Source organism: Hippoglossus stenolepis, chromosome 18 (assembly GCF_022539355.2).
Source record: "Hippoglossus stenolepis isolate QCI-W04-F060 chromosome 18, HSTE1.2, whole genome shotgun sequence".
NCBI lineage: Eukaryota > Metazoa > Chordata > Actinopteri > Pleuronectiformes > Pleuronectidae > Hippoglossus > Hippoglossus stenolepis.
In genome coordinates, this window is record NC_061500.1 from 7,747,629 (window position 1) to 7,765,459 (window position 17,831).

A 17,831-nucleotide genomic window follows, 5' to 3' on the forward strand; every position below is an offset into this window, starting at 1 on the left:
TGCATAATGATGGTCATGCTTTAAGCTAGATGCTAACCTGCTGATGTGCTGCAATTACAGTCTTTACCAGTCAATATCTTAATGGTGTGTGGTTAGCATGCTAACATTTGCTAGAAATAAATACACAAAGTTTCAGCATTTAAAAAGACAGAACAAATGCTTAAAAACAAGACTAAATCAACAGCTATATGCTAGCAGCTAGCTATGCTTGCAGAAGGCTATGGATAGCTTTGCTTTAAGCTAAACGCTAACATGCTTTTGTATTGCAAGTTTACAGCATTAGAAACATCTCAAGTGTGTAGCAGCATGCTAACATTTACTTAAGGTAGACACAAATACAGACAAGACAATCAACAGATGGATGCTAGCAGCAGGCTAAGCTTAGGTACACCCATGCTTGAAGCTAAATGCTAACATGCTAATGTTCTGCACATACACGGTTAACAGTAAACAATTTACCACTAAATATCTTATCACGCTAACATTTGCTCAAATTAAATAAACTAAGTTAGAGCATCTAAAAGAGACATGTTTAACTGGACAGCTATATGCTATCAATAGGCTATGCTAGCAGCAGGCTATACATAAGCATAGCTATGCTTTAAGCTAAATGTTAACATGTTTATCCATAGCAAGTAAAGTTGAGTGTAGTTAGCAGACTAGCATTTGTTTTAGATAAATAGATAAAGACAAAACAGATACATATACACAAGAATAAATCACACATGGATGCTAACACTGGTGAATTAGCACCAGACCCACATGTAGCTGAGACTGTTTGGAATTTAATTCCAATCTTGCAGGAGTTAATAATAAATGGGATTTAAATGTACACATGATGAAGATGAGATATGATGAAAAAACGTCACAGAACAGTTACAACAATTCATCCTCAACACAAATGTTTGTACAGTGATGGTGAACTGTCCAACAGCTGTGTTACACTCACCCTGTGGTGGTGGAGGAGGAGGAGGAGGAGCAAACTCTGAGAAGATGCTGGAACAAACTGGACAAAGAGACACAGGTGAAGAGACACTCAGGTGATCAGGAAGGGCGGGAAAACAGACAAAGACAGGAAGTGAAGCCTCTGAAACCAGAGACAAACAGGAAGTTGCAAACTTCAAGTGCAAACAACTGAGACACAATTGCAAAAAGTGAAACAACAAGGCCTTTAATTTTTTTTTAATAATTCCAAGAAAAGATCAACAAAAAAGTTACAAAATGTCCCTGAAGACTCACAACAAAGGCACAATCCCAAAAACTCATTAAAGTCCGTATGATGCATCGTCTGAGGACAAAACTGACTCTAACATCGAGAGACATGGCTGACAAAGAGTTGTGTAATGCAGGGGGAATTGATATTAATATAATAAATGCTAAATCATCTTCATTAGAAATACCAAAACAAAAACACGCTACCTTTATACACAGATATATTTTACATTGACTTCACTGGGGCCTGATCAGTGAACTGTTTGATTCGGGGTACACGTTCCTAAATGTCATCCTGAGCACAATATTTTGGGTTTATTTTTGTATTCAAATGTTATTACCGTCCCAATGTGAACACGCCCACATGGTTAAGGCCACATTCTGACACTCGGAGGTGATAATACTTGAGTCATTATGTCACACGATAATCACAGAGTCCAGGTTACGGCCGATAATTGTCAGGTTTGTGGAAGAGGAGTTTCAGGGAAAGGGTTCGGTTCAGCAACATGAGCTGTCAGTCATCTTCAGAGCGGCACTGCTGACGACTCAGTCCGAGTATCCGGTGACATCTCCAGCTGTCAACGCCGTCAGCGCACAGCCACCGCCGCCAATCATCCCGGGGAAGCCACGAGATGGCGTTTGTGCAACTGTGAGCGTTTTCAGAAGAAGAACAACTGGAGGGAGAACGTACTTGTTGTTGGAAAGAGAGCAAACAAGACGGAGAGGACGAGGATTAAACTCTCCAGATGGTGACAGTTATCCTGACAGATTCAACCCTGCTTGTCAGATATCAGCAGATTGTGTCAAATGTGGCAGTTCAGTCATGAAAGTTGCTTTTTAATTAATTAATTTCATGTTATAATTTTCCTAGAAAGTGACACAAACGAGGCCATTGTAGAAATCTGAATATAATGCTGTGTTGGTGTGTGATCATCCTCCATCAGTGTGAGAAAACCTGTAAATACAACAAAGCAACCGTCTCAAACTTCTCATTCTGTCTGTAGACATTATAAGAACTTGCACATGGAATCAAAATTGTCTGTTTAACCGAAGCAGAAATGGTCAGATCCCAGTTTGATGATTAAACTTGGCCGTGGGCCTCCGCTCACGCTCTCAGAGTTATGTTTACGCTAATCTGGAAAACCAATAAGGAACACGACACCAGAGGCGTCTGCGTTGTCCACATTCAGTCACTGTGCGTCGATGAATGACCTTGGACTGGGGACAACTTCCTGGATTGGCCCCGATTATGTTTCAACACTGATACGCTGACAACTCAGATTAATTTGACAGGACTGGTTTGGTCCCTCCTGACGCAGGACATTAGTGTCTGTTTATAGACGACACGATTGACTTAGTCGCTTAAAACGATAGTGGAGGTGGCTGCCAAACCTTCTGGCTCCACAGTGACCACTGGAGATAAAAATGGATTGAAAATCGTCACAGCTTGTAAACATCCACTTAAAGAGACATTTCCTTTATAAGTGTATGAAATCGCTTTGATAATAAACTGTTGATGAGACAAAATAATAAACAAATGATCAATTAATAAAGAAAACAATCTGAAGATGAATCCAGGGATTCCTGAACTTTACAGACCGCAAAATAAACGTGTGAGACACATGCGACCCCTAAAATCCCAGAGGATGTTGGTTTGAGCGAGTTCACAGAAAATACCTGCACATGTTTCCCTTGCTGCTGCAAACTGACCTGCTGCAAACTGACGCTGTCACTAATCTGCTGTAATCACCTCAGGAGTCATGAGGGGACAAAGGACATCAGAGGCCTGAGGATTACTCTCATGGTTTTATTTTGAACCTAACTTTCAAATTGTATTTGATTTCTGGAATCATTCTGTGACCCTCAGAAGAAAGTTCCCACTGGATCAACCAATAACCAAAACTATCAATAATAAAAACAACCAGAGAAGAATTATCAGAGTTAAATTATGTAAATCTTCAATATTCATATGGTGAGTGTAAGTGTGAGTCTGCAAATAAATTATTAAATTCTCAATCTTAAAATAGATATTTAATAACTGTATGTGATCAATACTTTTTTCGAATCTGATGATAAACGTGTCCAACCTGCTGGTTGCCAAAGCAACACAAGGTCAGTGTGTATTCTTATATAGGTGACAGGGAGTTCAGGAGGTTGTTAGGAGGCTCTAAGGTTCAAATGGCTTCACACACACGCACGCACCCACACAACACACACACACACACACACACACACACACACACACACACACACTCAGATCACAAATCACTCCCGACAGAGCAGCAACTGAAGATGTCCGTCCCCTCAGCATTCCACTGTTGCGTTTGACTGTGTTACCGCCTGTCGGTTTTATTTATAGCTCCGTAATGCATGACAGAAAGAGGAGGAGGAAGGGGGGGTGAAGGTGTCAAACTGATATTGCATAATGCTGACGCTTATTTCCTGCAGGTAGCAGGTTTCCACCTCGCCCTGCCTGCTGCTCTGCAATCTGCAGCTGCAGAGGCCCGAGGCAGAGCCAAGACCCCCAATACAGGGGATAACTTCATAGATCTTCACTGAGGTATAAACACTCCACATTATATATATGTAAGAAGACCTCCTGCTCAGTTTCATGCACTGAGGCAGAATATAGCTGGGATCTGACACAGATAACGGAGCCATATGTTATGAGGGGACGTTCTCTGAGGGACACGATGAGCGATGGAGCTGCAGCCAAAGGACGTAAAAGCTACGCAGAGATTTCCTCACAGCTCGGGGGGGAAACAGTTCCTTCAAGAGGCTGACAGGTAGAGGCTGTGTTCACAGGACGTAATTAGCAGAGAGAAGACAGGTTCATTTTCATGTTCAGAACTCCCTCAGATGTCCAGAGACATGTTCCCGAGAGGTGATTTACAGAGAAGTCTCATTAGAACAACAGCCTGCGTCTCCTTCATCTCCTTCTCCTCCTCAGCTCAGATAGGAGCTGGAGAGAAAACAGCATTTATGGCTTTATACATTTATATATAGAGGAGGCTTTGAACTCTGGTGACGGATAAAGATGCAAACACACAAACAATACCTCGTCTAAGTCTGACATCTTTATGTAGAAGGAGCCTCAGAGGCAACGAACAGAACCTCAGCTCCTGTTTAACTTGACAGAGGGAGTGATGATAATGATGATGAGGAGGAGGAGGAGGAGGAGGAGGAGGAGAAAACGGTGAAAGAAGCACAGGTGATGGTTTGGATCGAACAGCTGCTTTGTGAAAGTAACATTTCTGACATAAAGTATCATCTTATATTATTTGTTTAGAAATCTATAAAAACATGTCAGACAGTTTATAAATCATTGCATCATTGCAAGTCATTTATTGCCTCTCATTGTTTTCACACTGATTTTGAAGTCTCCCTCTTTCTGCTGCTGATGGATTTGATTTAAAAATGTAATGAGGGCTGAATATCAAACCACAAAACCTGTGATTTAGCATCTTTTTATTCAGAAAGCTCTTGACTTCAACTTCTTTACTTTATGAGGGAAACGTTCCTGTATCACAGCTGATGTTTTAATAACATTTGAGAACTTTGGATTCTTCTAAAATATGACAAAGTATAAGTTTCATGTAAAATAAAAGTATTTTATGAAGACTTGATTGAAACATTTTTAGACAATTCACAGGGGGCAGCTCTTTGAATTTAATTTTTTTAAATCAACATCTCTAACCTCAGACCTGATGGGTCATGGAAACTCTTATCACAAGTTTCCAGCTCCCACAGTGACATCATCAGACGTCTTTTGTTTAACCAACATCAAAATAATGACAAAAGAGAAGAAATAATTCAAAACAAATGTTTTCAAATGATATGTAATAAATTACGCTTTTGTTGGGACAAGAGAAAGAAAGAAACGGAGATGGTTTTGTGTCGATATCTTTATATTGAAATCCATGAAGTATACACAATGCATCCTACTCTATTACAAGTTCCACACATTGATAATGTCGTTTCTGTTGCTGGATGATAAAGCTACGTTTTGGCATTTTAATATAACCAAACAGCAGTGAGGCCGAGGAGCCTGGAGCAAAAAAACCAAAACGTTAAAAAACCAAAAACGTAGCTGTGGATTAAACTGTAGCACGGCAGCAGGTAGGTCGGTACGAGGAGGCAACATTAGTTAAAGTTACAGAGTAAAAAATCATCAACAAAAACTCAGTATTCTTCTTTTGAATGTTTGTTATGTACAACCCAGTGCCTTCCGAGGAACGACTCTTCAGCTTCTCTCTCGTCTCATCGGGGACTTTTCACAAGTAGATTCCAGCCAATCACATTCCACCTGATGCAATTTACAGTGAAGACTCATTTTAGGCTGGAAGAAATCATTTCATTGTCTATCCCCCTCTTCCTAAAAATGACCCCACACACACAAGCACTTATACACCTGCAAACCCCCTGCCCATGTTCCCTTTGGCCTGATTTAGAGGTTGTTAGTTGGACCCCTGCTGTGACCTCAGAGGACATTACACTGAAAGTCTGTGACTGATGGTGTAACTCAGGCTGTAGGTGCAGAATTACATGTCGGGTGTAACACACACACACACACACACACACTCAGTGGCCACTAACATCGAGTTTTCCTCCAAACACGTTGAATTCTTTGAAGCGTGAAGTTGTTGGAAATGTTCTACAGGGATTTTATTTCTCGCTCGGCTCTGGTTCGATAAAGTCGATCGATTCCTGCAGGTTTCTCTCCTGCGAGCCATCCTCTCGCCGTAGTTCCCCTGTTCCACCTCGTCCCAAACCTGCTCCGCTGAGTCGAGAGCGCTCAGCTGGAACGAACACAGGTTCCTGTCATGTTCCTGGATCCGTCTCCGGATGACGAGTCACACGAGCGAGAGGAGATTCGACAGGACGGTGACAGACACTGTGGAAATTCCAGTGACGTTAACAAACCAGGACACGCTCCTCACTCCTGTTTCTACCGAACAGTCAAAACAGGGATTCAAGCCTTTAAAGCCACATCTGACCACATCTCAGCGAGTGACATCAGGAACTACAAGTGGTTTCTTATTGTAGAAGTTTCTATTTATCAATCACCTGCCTGTTATGGCCTCATTCTTGTTTTTACAATAGATTTAGCGGAAACTTAAAAGGTCCAGTGTGTTAGATTTAGATGAAAGGAAATCTATTGGCAGAAATTGAATATAAAACAATCTTATTGATGTTTTCTTTACCCATAAATGAGCCCTTTATATTTAAATACTTTATATTTACATCGGGGTGGCTCCTCTCTATGGAGGCCGCCATGTTTTTTTAGAGTAGCCCAACCTGGACAAACTAAACCTTTTGAGTTTTTATAACAACTGAAGGTTTCCACAGGTTCTCTTTCATGTTTGGAAGGGGAGGGTAAGTTGAGGGTGAGCAACTTCACCACTAGGTGTCACTAAATCCTACACACTGAACCTTTAAGTTAAGCCAATATTCAACAATTCTTATCTGTGTCCTCATGACCTTCCTCTTACTTTTAAACATATTTTCTGATCATTGTTTTTTTATTCAGTGACCACGTTTCTGTTTTCCTCACAGTCTCCTGCAAACACTATCGTCTTGAATAAAAAAAAACATCAAAACCATCTTTCAAATCACGTCTTCCTGCTTTTTTCACAATAAATAACCACACGTCTCGACCACGTCTGCGTGTTTGTGGGATCCTTCTGAATGAAGAGGCCGCCGAGTGTTCTGCATGCGTTTGTAATTCAGTGCTTGTGTGTGGTGCTCAGACCGATCCCAGTGGTCTGAGTGAATGGGGAAAACTGTTGTAAAACACACCACAACATGTCACACAGTTCGACAATATATCAGACATGGCCGTGACAGTTCAGGTCAAAGATCGCAGAGCAGCTGGCGCCCACAGAGAGAGAGAGAGAGAGGGAGGTGTGTTCAAAAACAGAATTGCAATGTTCTGTGTGTGTGTGTGTGTGTGTGTGTGTGTGTGTGTGTGTGTGTGTGTGTGTGTGTGTGTGTGTGTGTGTGTGTGTGTTTCAATCTTTGACTCTACACTCCCCTCAGCCGTGTTTATGGTTTCTGACAATCATTGCTTCATTCTGGGTTTCTCACATAGACACATTCGGTGTAAAACATGCAGAGGTTTTCATGATTTGGAGCTTTTTAAGTTTCTTTGTGCTGGAAGATCCGAACCAAACAAAAACCTCGAGCATGTTTTACGTCTGAAATCAATGGAAGGACATTAATGCTGCTGCTCTTTAGTCACAACAGCTTTTAAGCGTCTGCCTTTTTTAAAATTGTAAATTACATTTTCATCTCAGCTCGTATCTTTTATCGACCTTCGGATCAAGGCTTCGTCAGCAAACGTCTCTTTAGCTTCATTCATAAAACACATTTGGACATTTAAGGAAACTACACAATGGGGGACTGTTCTCCCTCACATGCGCTCACACACACACTCGTAACCTTAGTGCTTTTTCTTTCCCTTGGACTTACACTCTGTTTCTCGTTCACACTCAGCTTAACGTTATTTCAGTCAATTATTTATGCACTCAAACGTGTTTTTTTTTTTCAGCCTCACGCATGTACACAAACACACAAAGAACACAAAACAATAAAACATGTGCACTTGTACACACGCGCGCGCACACACACATACATACATCCTCTTTACATAAGCACATTCGTGTACATACATAGAAAAAAAAAAAGAAAGGTTTTGTTCAACGGAAATTAGAAAAAGCTCAGTTTTGAAAAGGCGTATTTTAGCTCTCGTACCGAAAAACAAACATTTTACTGGGACTGGTTTGTTTGTGCCAGTAGTTTTGAGGGGAGCATGCAGAAGAGTCAGGAAGGACGGAGTGTGTTTCTCTCTGTCCTGTGAGGACAGTGTCAGTCCAGGTGTCCTACCTTCCTTCTGCCACTTTTTAATATCAGCAGTACAAAGACAGAAATCAATGAAGCAATCCTCCAATTTTCTAAACGCTTTTCTCGTCGTTTCTCCGGGGGACGATGGTACCGTTGTACTTTATCTTGTGTTTTTCCAAACCCCTTCTCATCAGCACGGTCGGCTGTAGTCATTTGGGGTGAGGAGGGCGAGAAATGGGTGATTAGATCAGTAGGCGAGGGAGCGGGGGGGGGAGGGACACGAGGACATTTTTGTTAGGTAACACAGTCTGTAGTTATGGTCGTCCTGGGTTTAAATTGTCAGTGTTCAAGTTAAATATGGCCCAGTTAGGATTAGGCGTTTTTCAGTGTGGTCACTTGCTCTGAGCTCCGCACACGGTTGGTAAAACTGGCTGGATGGGGGGGGGGGGTTTCAGGTTAGGCGGTCTCCTTCCCCTGGGTCCCAGTGACGGTTTTGATGGAGCTGAGCGTCCGGTTGAACCAGGTCTTCTTGGCGGCCTGAACCTCGTTGAGGGCCAGACCCAAGTGATGCTCCAAGTCCTGACGGAAGGAGAAAGAGAAGAATATCAATGAGTGCGAGAAAACTGCCAAAAAATAACTCCTGACATTATTAAATAAATCAATAAATAGATAGATTGCTTGAAAAATTTCATTCGGACATTTTATCGTCTGTGGTTAAAACTACACGCAATCCTGCGAACCGCTACTTTTTCTTCTTCTGTTGTTTAATGCTGTCTCGACTTCCTGCAACGAAAGGTCCGAAAGTCTCAACTATTAGACTGGAAACAAACCAATCCAGGGTTCAGTTTGATCGAGGCCACCTCTTTTGTCCAGACTATATTTTGGTCTCTTGATCATAGTCTGAGGAACCTGTCACACCCGTTATTTTGGTCCTGACTAAACTGAGAAGTCTGAAGATCTGAACCAAACAAGGATGTGAGAAAAAAAGAACCGTTTTTGAGAAGTGAACTCTATGTGAACACTTTAAACATTTTACTATCTATTTCCACAACTTTGTCAGTAGCTTTGAACCCAGATCCCCTTCCCCACTCTAACAGACATTAATCATACGAAGTCCTCATCTTTCCTCTTTGACATAATTCCCAATAAACTCCTCACAAAGCTCCTTGTTGCTGTCGGTCACACACTTTTATCAGAGATGGTTCACAGTCTTCTCTTGTGGCTCAGACTTCCTTCACCACAGCTTATTTCCAAACTGACTGTAAATCAGCGTTTTACGACAGCGACTCTTGACACTTACATGTGTATGAAATGATTCCACTGTGTTTTTGAGGCTCCCTGCTTAATAAGACTGATCTTTTCTAATACTACTCGACCTTAATGCAACTTCAGACACTGATCACAGCACAGTCATCACTCAGCTACTAAATGAAGTCGAGTCCCCCCCCCCACTGCTGGTCTCACTTCGACCATATCTGGTTAATGGCAAATTCTCTTCTGTGGTTTGTGGGTCCTCCGCCTGTCTGGCTTCTCTTTACTGTGCTGCTCTTTAAGGCTTGATGAAGTCACAAGAGTATAAAATACTCCCGACCTCTCTTCTTAATAACTACGCAGGTTACTTACTACAGTGTGATATATTAAATCAGGTAGCTTAGTATTAAGAAAGTGATTTCCCTTAATGTCCCTCAGCTTAATGAGTGGGTTTGATCAGGTCTGTTTGATTATTAACTTCTCTGCCGCTGGAGGAATTTAAGAAATCGTGATGGGAGAAGAGATTCAAGTTCTTTTATTCCGGTACGATCACACAGAACATGACTCACAAGCAGAAGCAGCTTTCAGACATGAACTCCAGTCATTTTCCAGAGTTTTCCTTTCACATATGAAGAATGCAGCAGGAGATTGTCCGGGTCAGATGTGGTTACAACGTAAGGAAAATCGGCCCATTTCACCAAATATATTGCATCTAACATTTTTCCTGCTGTATTCTCACATGGGCTCATTCTCTGGGCACTTTCCCAAGGGGCTGGTAGGAAAATGTCAGGAGCAACTGACTCGGACATTCGGAAAATGTCCGGACTTCAGTGCATGTTTGAAAGAAGCTCTTTCAACGTGTCTGTGTCTACATTCATATCAGTCACAACTGTGTGCTGGCATACCTGGATTTTGCACTCAGCCTCCACCAGCTGCAGTTTGGTCTGAGCAAGCTCCAGCTCCATCTCCCTCAGCTGGCTCTTCAAAGCCTCCTTCTCCTCGTCGGTCTCCTCACTCCCTCCGCCAGGCGCCGTGGACACAGCGGCCCGCACACGACCCTCTTTGTTGAAGAGGCTGCTGCACTTCTCACAGCCTTCGACTTTGGACTGGAGACGGATATGGGGGGGAAGAGAGACAGAATGGAAAAGGTTAGAGAAAAATATCAGGTAATAAATTACATCTTTGTACCAGTCTGACCTTACACGCTCCTTTTTTGTTGGAGCAAAATGCTTTTCAGAATTTTCCCCTTAAAGCTGGAGGAGATTAAAAAAGATGAAGAGATGCGGGACAAAGCCAAAAAGAAAGAAAGACTCCAGATAAAGGCAAACAGAAAGACATCAGATAAGGATTGAGCTGGGCACTACATTACAAGCTTCTTTTTGTGAGGAGAAAAACTGGACTTTAGACGAATCTAACAGAGATGCACAAGTGAGAGTAAAGTAAAATGAAAGACTCCTTCAACCTAGAAAGACAACAAAGCATGAAAGTGTTCGGACTCCGTGATTTCTTTGGATTAATGCCATTTTTGCACTGAGACGTTATATTGACACGTAACTTTTAATGTAGAAAGTAGAATATGGAAAGAAGAGAAAGTCTCTGTTAGCTTATTACTTTGGGAGCTGTAAAATCCAGCTATAGTTTCCCTTTTCTGTTGATTCATGTGTTCAGCCCTCCAGTCAAAGTGCTCTAATTGGTGGGTGTGATGGGGATATTATTGGGTGCAGAGCATTTGTGCAAGCAGCAAAAGAAAATCAAAGTAAACTGAATTAGAACGACGATGCTGCCAGACAGGTACTAGTGTTTTTCATCTGAGTACTTATCCTGCTGCAGGAATATGTTTTCCCAGAGCTTTAAACAGGATAAAGTTGAGGTGTTTAAAAGGTGGAAAAATGCTCCGCAGATTAATCTTAAAGTTAAAACTGCTGCAGCACAAAGACATATATAGAAAGACGGAATGTTCTTGCGTCACTTGCTCAAAGCTACTACACGTCACAATGGCAGGACTGTTGGGGCTGAATCCGTCCTGAATGAAAACACTGTAAATAGATGTTAGTGTGTGACTTTGCACACAAACACACACACACAACCTTGTGTGTGTGTGTGTGTGTGTGCGTGCGTTGACTGTTGTTATAGCTATTCTCTTAAAATTAATATTTCATAACAATATAACATTTCATTTGGATTTAACTGTCATCTGAGTTTAAAGGTGATCGGAGTTATACGTCATGTTTTTACAGTCTGCTTATCACAGCAGAAGTATCTGAGCTCAAATTCCTTTAGCGAATCAGAATGTCAGTATATTATTTAAACATGTCTAATAAACACTGTTGTAACGTACAACAAAAATAACAAAAATATGTCCCCCTGAATCAATTATAATTGCAAGTGCTGACAGACTTATTGTTATGCTGCACCATACTAAATGTAAACACACACACACACACACACACACACACACACACACACACACACACACACACACACACACACACACACACACACACACACACACACACACACACACACACACACACACACACACACACACACACACACACACACACACACAAGCCCTGCTACATCCTCTACAGGACGCGTCCTTGGTGTGATAAAGTTGTTGTCTGTCTTTGGGCAGCGCTGATGGAGCTCTCTGCCAAAATGGCCTCTCTTCCAGCTACAGTCGACACAAACAGTACATGAGCCAAGTGCTGGAAGTCAGACATCTGGCCCTGGACCCTGTGCCCACCTCCTCACCCCCCAAAAAGATTTGATTTCACTACCTGTCAAGACAACAACACATCATACCTGCAAATGTAGGGGGCGAGAAAACAAAACCTGTCGGTACATTTCAGCATCTGTGGTTTAACATGGAGATCACAGCTGGATCCTGCCAGACTGATACTGACTAAGAAAGAAGCAACCAGGTTTTCTGAAACTCAGTTATATAATGTGTCTCAAACACAAGCACGCACACATAATTGTATTGCACAGGTGCTACAGCGGCAGATTAGTTCATGGATACGAATATGTTGACCTGCTCAGCCTTGTATAAAATAGAATCTATGTAAATAAAAATCAGAATATATCTTAGTTGAGCATTTCTGTTATATATCTAATGACTCATTAAGTGTGTTTCCAATTCATTTTAACCTTTTCAATCACAATAAACCATCAGTTTTTGGTGTTTGGGGATAAAAGTGGAACACATTCAACTTGGCTGCTGTTGTGGGAGACTTTAGATCTATGACGTTTAAAATCCTGAATTCACCAGGGACAGAGCTCAGGATGATGATGGTTTAAACAGGGTCAGCTTTAGTACGTCACATTCTCTACAGTCTAATATGTTGGTATGAACGACAAATTACAAATGACAGATGCACACATACTGTTGATTATATTTATTCTTTTGATGCTGTGTAATTAGGCTCCACTTACTGCTCCGGCTGTGAATCTACAGCATGTGTTTGAGGGCACACAGCGGTTTATGAGTGTGTGTGTGTGTGTGCGTTAGTGTGTGTGTGTGTGTGTGTGTAAAACTCACCCGGATTTTCTCCAGCTCTCCTCGGGTGGATGTCTGTTGTTTCTCCAGTCTTTCGCTCAGCTGGGAGCAGATCTATAGGAACCACAGACACAGTCGAGGGATCGGTTCAGTGACGTGTTTTCAACAATTCAGCTAAACTCGGATGCATCAATCAATAAATGTGTCCATGACATCTGGACACATTTGGTTTACTAAAAACAAGATCAGGTCAAAACCAAGAACATGTGTGTGGTCAGTGTGCAGAATAATCCAATCCATGCCTTTACAATTAACTCCAGATTTCTGAGAAAATATTTTATTGTATTGTTCCACTTCAACTAGTTTATTATAGTCTGTTATGATTTCTGTTTGTCCCGACAGAACTTAGAACTCTGGACTTCCTGGTATTTTCCATTCCCGACTGCATGTGGCTGGAGGTAAATCAGTCTTCGTGGAGGAGACTTCATCCTCTTAACTCTAAGTCAATTAGTAACGTCATTATGTCAAGTCCTGTTGGTGCAGCAGAGCTCACAGTATGAACGTGCACCATAACTGAGGTGCATTTATATAACTGTTTTATGATTTTCATCCACATGTATCATATATTTGTTTTCATTGTGTTTAATGAGATGGAACACTAAAAATTGTAATACTACGACTTCTTTCTTGTAACATTTTAACTTTATTAACCGAATTTCCGATTTCCCCCCTTTAAGTGGCCCTAATAGTTAGTTTACATGTCGAATCTTTCATCTTTACACCTTCCATATCATTTCGCGACTGCAGCTTCTAGGATAACTCACACTTTGTGCTGTGCAATATGCTTTCACCTGGAAAGAAATGTGCTACTGTATATGAATAAAGTATTGCTGGTTTGCACGCTTGATTGCACATCTAGCTCTATACCTGTAATGCACAGGCACACCAGCTCTACTTTGCAGATGCAGATCAACGTGGCATGATTCATCCTAATGGGCGCTATGGGTCACTCCATCTTTTCGATCTGCTCTCTGCTGCATATACTGTACATCTCTTCATCCTCCTCCTTAGGAGATAAACCTATATACATCTATCTGGGTATCTTTAGCCCAGCAGATATGCATCATCCTCCTCCCACATGTCTTTCATCTCTTTCCTCCTGTCGTCCTCGCCTTCATTTCCTCTCAAGTGCTTTTACTGTACCCATCTCTCTACCTTCCCTTCATCACCACCAATCTCTCATCCCTCTTGATGTTGCAGCTGTCCCCTGCTCTTTTACTTCCCCTGCCCATTTACTTCGAGCTTCTCCTCAGCAATCAGTTCATCTTTTTACTTTAACCCGAGCTGCTCAGCCTCGTGTGCAAAGACCAATCTGTCTTCTAGTTTCTAGTTCCAGCTCAAGAGCTATAGGCCATTTCTTGTTTTTCTATCTTTTTCCAACAAACAATCTCAGTTCTTATTTTAATATTTCTACTCAATAATTCATTCAGTGCAACTCAAACTTTAATGCCTGGGGCAAATTCTGTTTTGTAGGTCAATGTATATTTTGCAGTGCATAAGATGTGCATATTGGAAGCACATGCAATTTAAAGTATTTATCACATTTAAAACATTGTATTTTAAAGGTTAGAAATAGAAGCAGAGAAGTATAATCCAATGCTTCAGTCCAGGGTCAAAGTAGTTTTAAACTCCATAAAATAAATATATAATGCTAAACGGACCTAAGAGACTTAAGCCCTGGCACATGATGCTGCTACCTGGCAATCGCCCAGTGGGCCTGACTGTATCTAGACAGGCTGCTCCTACAACAGAGATTACAATGCACCAGTTGACACAGTTTTATCTGTCTGTGTGGGCTGGAGGGGCAATTAGCACACAAATGTTCTTTGGCTCTGATCCCACAAAAAAAAGAAACTTGGCATTAACAGGCACCAAAATCAGAAAATGCCATTTGAAGAATAATTCGAGTTATCTGGGCTCAAATCATCGCGGGCTATTTCGGGGGAATTCGCCAACTTGTCAATCCCAGAGGATTGAACGCTACTATCCTCCCTCTGCTCTCTCCTGCACAGACTTCTGCTGATTTTCTCTGCCTCTCTCCATCTATCACCATCTTCCTCCCTGACAAAAAGGAGAACTATTTTTGAAGGAGCCTCATATTCACACTTAGCTCTGCTCAGCGCAGCTCTCAGCTGCGTGCGAGCAATCTGCTTTCCCCCCGTAATAGACACACAAACACACATCCATCAAAACCGCCGCTCCACCATGATGGCTCCTGTCACCAGTTTTCACATCTGCTGTCAATTGCAACCTGCCGCCAACATTTTTAGATAAAGGTGAAGTTCAGGTCTGTCTCTAAATTAGTCCTCCTGCTATTTCTGTCTGCCCGCACAAGGAGCAATAGGAGCTGGATGGTTGCATAATGTCTCTGCTGATGATAATAGTACTTGATGGGTTTATATTTAAGCACTTTGTGACAGGATGAGATCTAAAAAGGATGAAAACCACCGTAAGAGGAATCCGGCGACAGGAACTCAGAAAAAGCACATGAGCTCTCAAATCAAAGGCTCGGGTTTCAGCTCAGGGACAGTTTGCAAAATTAGATATTTCTGAACTCGATGAATAAATGAAAACAAAAGGCTCTTATATTATTATTATTTTTTAAATATTTATCTTGCCAACAGTAATGGCTTGATCAGAGCTTTAGATGTGAAGGGACAAGCCAAATAAGGAGAGATGAGAGGAGGAGAGGTGCTGAAAACTCACTTCTCAAACTTCCAGAGTTCAGGATGAGACATAAAAGAAACCAAAATAGACAAAAGCGCCTTCGAAGTAACAGAACAAAACTAAAACTCACAGCGACAGAAATAGGATAAATGCATAATTCTGAAGAGGCGGAGTCTCTGTGGGGTTGGTGATTCCAGTTGAGCTGATTGTGAGGATGTATCCTAATGACTGTCTGACCTGGTATTTATCTTGTGCTCTGAAATATAAATTAGCTTAATAAGTTATAAAGCTTCAGCTCATGATTTGCTGCTGTGGGGAAACAGCTTCAGTTCTCTTATAACGTTCAGTCTTGTTAAACATTATGAGTTATTGATTTTTGAGTCTTTTATTTGTGCCAAACCTTAAATATCACTAAAAACATCTGTTTACCAATTACAAGAGACAACTCCACATTCACTTGCATCTTTAATTAGCAAAGCTCCTCTGTTCGAAGTTTCTTCCAGATCAATGAGCAGCTTTCTCTTCAGCTACTTTAGATTCTAAAAGCTCCTCATGAAATATAATCTCAGCCTCAGACTATAACAAATACTAAAACTCTTTTGTGTGTAGTTCACTTTTTCTGTACAGAGCTAAGAGATGTGACCTATCGCCACCAATTTTTGTCACTTTACACAGGCTGAGTGATTTAAAGATTTTATTGATACCTTTAAGGTTCTTAATGGTCTCGGTCCTCGCTATGTTAAACACCTTTTAGCTCCATAATGGACCAGCATGTAGTTTGAAAAAGACTGTTCCATTTTTGTGTTTCATTTTGGAAATGAAGGGAACATTTAACAGTGATTTCTGAACACGTTAAATTCCAAAGCACAAGTTTCAGACACAATACATACCTGCTTATATTCTCCAATGATGGAGCCGTTCTTCTTAATCTCTGATTCAGATTTATCGAGCTCTCGTCGGCACATCTCCTTCAGCTGTGGACACACACACACACACACACACACACACACACACACACACACACACACACACACACACACACACACACACACACACACACACACACACACACACACACACACACACACACACACACACACAGTGTTAGCAGGGTAGAAACCAAGGGCAGGCGCGGAGTTGGATGCCCCAGAGACCGTGTGACTGCCATGAAATGTAAAGAGGTCAGAGAAAGGTATTGGCAGACTTGACGCTGAGGGCAAAGTCACGCCCTCAACACAACCTCCATGCAGGCACATACATCACTCAGAGCTACACCTACACACACGAGAAGACAGGAGGCATTTGGAGGACAACGCTGAACACACAGGGGAACAGAGGGCAGCAGGTCCGATTCTGCCTGTAGGGGATTCTTCACCGAACTCAAGAAAATCAACATCAAAGATGAACTGACAACCTCAGACTTGGAAGGTTTGACCGTGGAGAGCATGAGCCCTTTTATAAATAACAGAATGATGGAGGAAGCCCTGAACGTGTTTGGAATAAAGTATTTTCCACCAATTATACTACAGTGATGGAGATAAAAGTATTAGATCGGCTTCTGTTGAAAACAGACACGGTAACAATGACATGGACGGAATACAAAATAAAGTGGTGTATAGACGGACAAAGAGGATAAAGAGATGAGTACAGAGAAACTGACAGATGCAAATACACAAACAAAAGGGACAAATAGATGTTTGTGCGTTTAATTCATATTTGGTTTAGATTTGGTCTTTGCAGATTCATTTCTGGCTTCTGGTTTATTTAGTCTGTGCCTTTAGCCTCCGAAAAATGTAAATTACAGCCTGGTTCTTAAAGAATAAAACGCGTAAAGAAACCACGTACGAGTGTGTCTGATTTTAATCCCACTGAACAACACGGCAGGAATTTATTCCCTTAGAAAGACACCTTTCCAGTATATACCAGTAAGATCAGGTGCAGCAAAGTGTTTGGTTGGAATGAAAACATGCAGACAACAGGCTCTGACCACGAGAGAGACTGTCTTTCTTCTCATTGATAGAGATGCCTGCATGCTGCAATAGTGCTGACACTCTAGTGTTTGTCTTCCATCTGTGACCCTGTAATGTTTTAAAGTGGAACATATATCTGAGACATGAGCAGGAAACAGGAAGAGGTTTCTGTCGTTGGCTCTAACCTGTGCAGACTCTTCCTCCAGTCGCCTCTTCTCGTCCTCAGAGTCCACGAGTTTCTGTTTAGTCAGCAGCAACTCTTTGTTCAGGGCGTCTGCCTTTTCCTCGGCCTGTCACACACACACACACACACACACACACACACACAC

General features: G+C 41.7%; 1 protein-coding gene across 3 annotated transcripts in view; it reads right to left on the reverse strand.

Moving 5' to 3' along the window:
• Positions 1–6,527: 6,527 nt before the first annotated feature.
• Positions 6,528–17,831, reverse strand: part of LOC118125959 (rab GTPase-activating protein 1) — a 64,028-nt gene continuing 52,724 nt past the window's right edge. For all 3 annotated transcript variants that reach the window (XM_035185066.2, XM_035185065.2, XM_035185063.2), the window contains 5 exons: positions 17,688–17,792; positions 16,423–16,506; positions 12,848–12,919; positions 10,212–10,412; positions 6,528–8,634 (listed from right to left, as the gene is read on the reverse strand). In XM_035185066.2, the coding sequence (XP_035040957.1) occupies positions 8,512–8,634; positions 10,212–10,412; positions 12,848–12,919; positions 16,423–16,506; positions 17,688–17,792 (585 nt within the window). In that variant the 3' untranslated portion in view covers positions 6,528–8,511. The remainder of the gene's footprint in view (positions 8,635–10,211; positions 10,413–12,847; positions 12,920–16,422; positions 16,507–17,687; positions 17,793–17,831) is intronic.